Source organism: Anser brachyrhynchus, assembly GCF_964034855.1.
Source record: "Anser brachyrhynchus genome assembly, chromosome: 28".
Classification (NCBI taxonomy): domain Eukaryota; kingdom Metazoa; phylum Chordata; class Aves; order Anseriformes; family Anatidae; genus Anser; species Anser brachyrhynchus.
Window position 1 is genome coordinate 3,860,311 of NC_137721.1, and position 8,083 is coordinate 3,868,393.

The window sequence follows — 8,083 nt, forward strand, 5'->3', positions numbered from 1 at the left end:
CTTTTCGGCTTCTTGCTCTGTCCTGCCAGCGAGCAGGCTGGGGGTGCAGCAGGAGCTGGGAGGGGACAGACCCAGGACAGCTGACCCAAACTGGCCAAAGGGGTATTCCATACCATCTGACGTCATGCTAAACAATATATAGGGGTGGCTGGCCGGGGTGGGGGGCCGGCTGCTCGGGAATAGGCTGGGCATCGGTCAGCGGGTGGTGAGCAATTGCATTGTGCATCACTTGTTTTCTTACACATTATTATTGTTAATACTATTACCATTATCACTATTATTATTATTATTGTTATTATTATTTTCCTGTCTTAATAAACTGTCTTTATCTCAACTCTCCGGCTTCACTTTCCCGTTTCTCTCCCCCATCCCAGAGAGGGAGGGGGGAGGGTGAGCGAACGGCTGTGTGGTGTTTAGCTGCCAGCCGGGTTAAACCACAACAGGTACAAAGGACATATCTAATAACTACGTACAGGTTAATGACTCATCTATTAAAAAGCTGGATAAAGTTGTGGAAAGGCAATTCTCTAGACCAAATGAAGAATTTGGTGATAGAAAAATGGGAAGACAACACCCTGCATTTAAAAAAAGGATAGAAAAAAAGATACACGACACCAAAAAAACTGACAAAGAGCATTACCAAAGAAAGAGGGAACATTCTCCTACTGAAGGGAAGGAGACTCAAAACAGAAGCAAAACAGAAGGCCATTCCAGCAAGAGAAGGTGCTCTCGGAGTGTGGAAGTTGTTAAGCAAAAGCGTCACAAGCAGGAGTATTGTGAGAGAAGCAAGTACAGATCTTTCCATAGTGAAAGAAACAGCCCTGATAATGGCAGAAGACCAGTAAAATATTCAAAGTACAGATCTCGAAGCAGAGGAAGATCAGAACAAGATAGCACTAGATATTACCATTCCAAAGGGGAAGGAAGTTGGAGCAGAGAAAGATACTATCGAGATGAACCACGGAGATGGGAAAAATGTAGCTATTACAAGGATTGCTATTCACCTCATGCAGCAGGAGACAGTAGAGAGAGAAAGTTCTCTGACGGTGATAAAGACTTTGACAAATTGACTCAAACTTACTCCAGCAGGTCACATAAGCGTTATCATTGCAAAAGCAGATGGCCTCACGGTTCCCTCTTGAGAGAGGAAGATGTACATCACTTTAGCACACCCAGAGCAGCCTCACATCGTTGCTCAGTACCTCAGCAACATTCTGGAAAACATTTGCGTGAGCAAGAGCAGTCTAGCAGAGTGAGGGCAGAAGCACACTCTCTGTCCCTTGACAGGAGGACACCTTTTCCCTGCCCTGGAACTTGAGTCCAGTGGCTTGAGGCAGCTCCAGCTGCAGCATGCTGCAGGAGAGCTCCAGGAGCAGCTGTTACTTCCGGTCTCTTCAGTTAACATGAAGAGCACTAAGACCATTTTTCGTGAGCGTAACAGCTGACGTTTTGTTCCAGCTGCTCTTTCAGGGCAGGGAGCCAACACCTTGATAAGAGGCAGGACGCACGTGTCTTGATGCTGTTCTGTGACTGCCCGATGGCTGTTTCTCAGCGCTCTCATACACCTGGGATTGGTGGCAGGCCCAGACACCCCTCCCATCTCTATCTCAGAAAAGCCTCAGAGCAGGAAGTCCCCTCCAAAACCATTATACCAATGCGATCTCAACAGTAGGTTTTGTAAGAAGCTCATCTGTTGTTAAAGTACTAACACAAGCAGCGAGGATACGGCTGATGGTTTGACTAATGTCAAGCCAGAAGTGGTTTTGGAGCAGGGTTTCAAACTGTACCATTGGAGAAAACTGTATCCAAAGTTTGTCTTTAAACGGAAAGCAAGTAGATTTGCTCCATGCTCCAGATGTCGCATTCGTTTTTGCTCCCTGTATGGCAAGACCAGGCTCTCCCTGTTTGAAACCAACTCAGGACACCGATTTCTGTCATTTGTCTGTTTTTCAGCAGCTACAGGAAGAAGAAGATAGCCTCAGCTCCCCAGAGATCACCTGTGATACAAAAGATGATCTACAAAAGCTGGAGGCTTGGATTCAGGAGAGGAAGCAACTCCGATCTCAGCTGGAAAGCTTTGGAGATGTTGAGAAATGGCTGAGTCATAAACCTACCTTAAGCAGACTGGAAAGTAGAGTCAGGAAACGAATAATGGCAGCTGGAGTAGACCAGAGGGCTAAAAGCAAGTCAGCCGTGACCGACAGGCCAGACGTAAGTATACCTTGTGTTGTGCCACTCTTGGGATTACTGTACTTCATCTCCTGTGGCCGTGCCACGGCCTCAGCATCTGCTCATACGTCGGCAGCGTGACACTGCTTTATCCCAGCCACTTCTGCATCTGCTGGCACAGTGATTCTGGATAACGGTGATTTGAGGGTATTTTCTAATTCCTTTTCAGTGCTCACCACCAACAAGGAGCCAGACCCGGAAGAAGGGTAGCCTTCCCCTTATTCGTGCACCATACCCCCAAGCTCTTCTCAAACTGCATAACCTCCTACAACAACAGAAGTTGACAATGGTAGACATCTTCAGAAAGGCTGGAATGGAACAGAGAAAGATCATGAGAGCAGACTTCATTAAAGTCATCAAGGAGGTATGTAGGGAAGAGAAAAGTAAGGAACTGCTGCAACTTTGCCTTGTTTTGCTGCATGCCAACCCAGAGAACTGGAAAAGCTCCAACTTCTCTTGTGTTACTCTCAGAGGATGGCTCCCACAGCCAGTGAAATGTTGAAGGGAAGAGGGAAGGGAAGGCTGCAGGGATGCGAGGTGTCACCCAGACTGAGTCCCAGGAGGGAGTGAAACTCATTGCCTCATAGTCTCTAAAGACAGTCGGTGCTGAGTAACGTGGCCTGAAGTGGCATCAAGTTTCCTCGTGGTGATACTTGGTCTTTCCTTGACCAGTTTCATATGTCTGCCCGCTGCACTGCCTTTTAGTACCTGTTGGCACAGCAGAGCTCATGCTGAGCCTCACTTTCCACAGGCTGCAGCGGTACAGAACTGTCAAGAGCATGCCCAGGTCTGTTAGGGTTTAGCAGTTCAGGTGTTTTCTGGTATTCTGTTCCAAGCCAAATTAGCTTCTTGATGCCCAGATGGCTGAGAAGTTTGGCACACTGAAAACTGAGAGCTCAGCAGAGGCCAGCAGAAGACCGGTAAATTTTTCAGTGCTTGGTAAACTCCTGTAAAGCTTAAAGCTCAACAGGTTGCCTCTGTGCCTTTTCTGAAAAAGCATTTAAAACAACAGCAAAGCTCATCCCCCCTACTCTGGGCCAAGCCTTGTTTTTTTTATTGATCACACTGTCGTCTTCTGTTTTGGTTGCCAGGCAAAAGTTCCCATCAGTGACAAGGAACTGGAGGATGTGGTCATCTTCTTGACTTCTTCAAAACGGGGGAATTATATAAGCAGTGAAGAGCTGATGGAATGTCAAAAGCAATGGCTGGAAATGAGGAAAGGACAGCCCAAAGAGACCAGCAAAGGTGAGAGGAGAACCCTGGGCTGGGAATCTCTCTCTATATCCTTACAGATGCCCTAAAAGTACACAGGTGGCATTAGGGAATGCCAAAGTGAGTCCAGAATATGGCTCCTTGCCACTACTGTCCTGCAACGGGGTTGCTGAAAGGAGACCTCTGGGGAGAAGCTAAAGAATCCAGGGGAAGTGCAATACTCAGCCCGTTTGTGGGAGACAGCTTATCCGGTCTTTTCGGTTTGACTCGGAATCTGAACCCTGAGGTTTAACCTCCTGTACTGTATTTTATTGGTTAGCGTTGATCATCCGGCTGATCAGAAGCAGACCCTTTCTCCAGCTGTTGAGGGCAGCTGGATAATGCAGATTCAAAGGTCCTACTCTTTAAAACCTAGCCCAAACCTGAAGGCTTGCCATGGTACCCGTGTCATTTTTGTCTGAAGGTTTCACATCTTGGAGAGAAGAGGCGTTTTGCTGCTGTGTTGTTGTACTAATTGTTTTGTAGACTAAACATGTATTGTGAGCGTGAAACAGAATGGGGCAAAGCGGAGATGGGAGTAGTCTGTAATACGTATGCCTGGATTGAAAGCTAAAGGATGCTTCCATTCAAAGACCGTCATCTGTTGGGTGCTCCAGACTGCACAAAATGCCAGAGCTTTTTGCCTTATAAACATTGATCAGCCTTGTTTTTTATTTCTGCTACTGTCTAACAGGGTTTCTCTGAGCTTTTCATTTGTTTGCTTTTTAAACTGCTGTAGATGTACAGCCTCAGGTCCGGAGAAACGCTTGCAAAGCTGCCACTTCTCCACCTTCTGCTGGGGACAAAGCTGTGGGGACGAAGCCTTGCTCTCCTACCGAGCCCAAAGAAAAGCTAACACTCTTGGAAGTGCCCCCAGTCAACATTGAGCCAGGCCGGCGACATTTAAACTGTGATGAAATGGAAGAGATTGGAAAACGCTCAAGAGAGAGGAGACGGCTGGAGAAGGTACTGTGGCAGGAAAAAAGGCGCACCTCTACGTGCTTGCGAATGTGGGGTGGGCAGCAAAGGACAAGGTTGGAGATTGTTCTGAATATTAACTTCTCAGAGTAGAAGGTCAGGTAGTCCCTTGACCACATAGTGCCTCACAGCTGAGATGCTACAAGCTGTCTCAAACAACTGGTTTGGCTTCTGAACACTTTGGTGATGTAAACACTCTTTTCTGGGTAACTGAAGTGGCAAGAAATGGGAGTTGAAGCGACGTTTAGGTGTGGCGATGGAGTCATCTGAGCTCTAGTCAACCTGACACAATCAGAAAAAGATGGTGGCTGGGAGACTTTTTTCATCTGGGGCACCTATGTCCAGTATGCTGCTCTTCTGCCTGGTGCTCTAGGGAGCACCCGCCTGCGGGCCTGGCACTGGAAGGGAATGGTACTCCCGGATAAGTGCTTGGTCCCATCGCAGGGTGCTGAGTCCCATCTACACACACTTCTGAGATGGATCCCTGCCTGTAGTTTCTCCAAAGGGAATGTAGCAACTCCAGGGCCTCACTGAAAGCTAACGGGGACCATTCCTTTACTTGCAGATCAAAGACAGCCCGATAGAATGGAAAGAAAAGTGTCGGCTGGTGAGATCTGGGGATGCACCTGTTGATGAACACTGCCTGCCATCAACTACAGAGGGTGACATGGGAGCACTGGTTGACCGGTATCGCAGAAATGCCGTTGTGAGCTATCTGAATTGCTCCAAGCTGTGCAAGGAGCGTAACATTTGTCTCACTGACAAAGCGCTGCAAAGAGGTAAAGCAAAGAGCAAGGAACGTACTAATGTGAACGTACTAAGCCTGACATGCTCATGCCTCTTCCCAAGACCCAGAAGCACGATGCATGTTCAGGGTGGGGCACTGCTGATGGAGAATGTTTGCAGCCCTTGGAGGGCCACGGCAGATGCTGCTGGTTAGGATCAGCGATACCATCAGCAGGGCCAGAGCAGGGCTGAGCTAGCAAAGAGCGCTACAGAGCAGCCAGGGCCACGTCCCCCTGGACTGGTAGCCAGGATCAAACACAAGTGCAGCTAATGGGGCAAGCTCATGGTGATGGGGCAGGTGCAAGGTCAAGCAGGGAGGCCAGACCATGGTCAGGTTCGGCAGGTCCATGGCCAGGCACAGCTGTGGCACAGCTGTGTCAGAGCTGGACACTGCTATACCTGCAACGTGAGCCAAGGGCTGAGCTGAAATGGGGCTCCTGAGCCCAGGGCAGAGAATGCGGGAAGAGGCCCCATGTGAAGTTGGCCAGGGCCATCGTGTCCTCTCAGTACTTGCTGGGCCATCATGTCTTCCTCCTTTCCAGAGTGGGGACGTCTTTTCTGTCCCCTCCTGGTCAGTATCACTGACCAAACCCAGAGGTGACCTGGATCGGATGGGGAGAGACAGCACGGGGACAGGCTTGGGGCAACAGGAGAACAGAGTTTTCTTGGATAAATATATTCAGCATTGGCTGTCCATACACCGTTGCTCTTCTCTGTGCGCTTTGTCAACAGGCCTGCTGCACCCAGGAGACAAGATCATCAAAGAAGGAGAAGACGTGAGGAAGATCAGGCAGCCTGGAGGATACTACAGCACAGGACATGCTGACGCCACATCTTCTCTGAGCATGTCCAAGTCAAAAAGTGCATCAGGAAAACAGGCCAAAGAGGCAGAAAAAAGGTTGGTTCAAAGAGGGCTTATGATCAGTCCCTTCCTGCTGCCCTGCTGTGCATCAGCTCCCACTGCATCAGAGGTGGTACTGAGGTACTGAAGTGAAACATTAGGATGCTGCAAGGGAGCAGCGAGCGATAGCAGAGAGAGAGCGAGATCTCTTCTCAGCTACACGGCCACGGCTGTGTTTGTGCTGACTTGCGGGGTTGCAGTGGTGCTGGCGAACAGTTTCTCTGTACTCCAATCTGCAGAGATGACAGAACTTCTCACCTAAGACGGTCCTCGTCAGGCCAACCCAGCACTTCTTGGAAATCCCCTCAGAGAACGTTTTTTCTTGCATAAGAAAGGCAATCCCAAAGAATCCAGCTGTGGATGCCTGGAGAAGCTCCCCAGTCAGGGGCAGAAGCAGCCCGCTGCAGAAGCGTGCAGCCAGCAGCCAGCTGCTCCTAGTAGGGCAGTGCTTATTTTCCTCCCATTATACCTCAGTTCCTCTGTTTCTCTAGAAAACTGACCCTTCAGAACGTTACTAAACGTTGCAGGAGGAAAGTCAGATGCAGGTGGCAGATCTGTTTTACGGAGCAACATTCTTTGCATCTCAACATTTATCTGTAGGATCTGGAGATGCATGTTTTCTGGACATAGACACAATGTCAGCCCTGAGAACAGAGGCAGTTTGCCCTAATTTTTCTTCCATCTCAGGTCACCCACAAAAGCTTTTCTTCCCAAACGAGTCCAAGATCTTTTGCTGTCCTTGTCCCTGCTGTCTTCAGACTCGTACTGTCCAAGGAGTTCATGAGTGTGCAAAGGTCTTTCCTGACCCATGAAACTGGGATGTCCACTGCCAGCTTGGTCATAGCACTTGCAGCGTCTTCTTTAGTCAAAGTGATTCCCAAATCCGATTGAATAGAAAGACTCAGCCTCACAGCTGAGCTCGTGGAAGAAAGGCAGTCCTAAAGAATCCAACTTTGCAAGACTGGAGAAGCTTTTGAGGAGAAAAAACACTTTGCAAAATAGAGCACAATCTTCCCAGTTCATCTCAGAGAGTTTATATACTACAGTGACAGGCAACGCATCAGCTCTTAAGATAGCTTCGCAAGTTGGCATTTCCAATGTCAGTCATGTATAAGAAGGACAGGCAGGGATTTCCAGAAGTCCTAGTAGCTGGTTCTTGTCAGGCTCGCATTTGCCATTACTGGTAATAGCAGTGAAGTTGCCGAGAATTTTATTTCCATAAAACGTGCCACTCTCTCTTACCTTTTTCTTTCTTTTCTTTTTTTCTTTCTTTTTCTCTAGGCCTCTTGAGAAGAATAAGAATCAAAAGTCAAGCGACAATAACTTCTGGCCAGGCCATCTCCTGGACAAGATGCGCCTGTACTTTCCAGATAAGGAGCTTGACAGGGCACACGCCTTGTTTAGCTATGTTCCCCCAACCAGGCCTGCCTACCGTGGTATCTAAAACCCTGGCTACAGCTAGCGCATCAGAGCCAGGATACTTGGCCTCTAGAGACACTCCATTCAAGAAAACTCATTTCACCTGAAGTTCTGCTCCTAGCAGCATGAGATGTGTGCACAGCTTTGTGACTCATCAGGTCAGCTCATGGGATCTGGGCCAAGTTCACGGAGATCATCATCAACTATCCTGAGTTGGAAGGGGTTCACAAGGACTGATCGTCAAGTCTAACAGCTGGCTTCACACAGGACTACCTAAAAATTAAACCATATATCTGACAGCGTTGTCCAAAAGCTTCTTGATCTCTGGCTGACTTTCTGCCATGACTGGATCTTGTGGTTAACCCAGCAGGCATCTGAACACCATACAGCCATTCGTTCACTCCCCCACACCCACCAGTGCTGTTTAACATACCTGACATGCATCCCAGTGCCTCATGGTGTGCTCTTGTGACCCCTGGAGACCTCACAACACTCCCAGTGCACTCTAGCATCTGCTGG

The 8,083-nt window shown here is 48.5% G+C and overlaps 1 protein-coding gene across 2 annotated transcripts; it reads left to right on the top strand.

Moving 5' to 3' along the window:
- Window positions 1–1,249: 1,249 nt before the first annotated feature.
- Window positions 1,250–7,861, top strand: LOC308183913 (EF-hand calcium-binding domain-containing protein 12-like). 2 transcript variants are annotated; one of them, XM_080570476.1, is made up of 7 exons: window positions 1,250–2,211; window positions 2,399–2,593; window positions 3,321–3,474; window positions 4,220–4,446; window positions 5,024–5,237; window positions 5,977–6,226; window positions 7,427–7,861. In XM_080570476.1, exons 1-7 carry the CDS (start codon window positions 1,744–1,746, stop codon window positions 7,587–7,589), a joined length of 1,671 nt encoding a protein of 556 aa, XP_080426602.1. In that variant the 5' UTR covers window positions 1,250–1,743; the 3' UTR covers window positions 7,590–7,861. The 2 variants fall into 2 exon arrangements, with proteins under 2 accessions (XP_080426602.1, XP_080426603.1); XM_080570477.1 differs by having other exon boundaries at window positions 1,254–2,211; window positions 5,977–6,142.
- The last annotated feature ends 222 nt before the right edge of the window (window positions 7,862–8,083 follow it).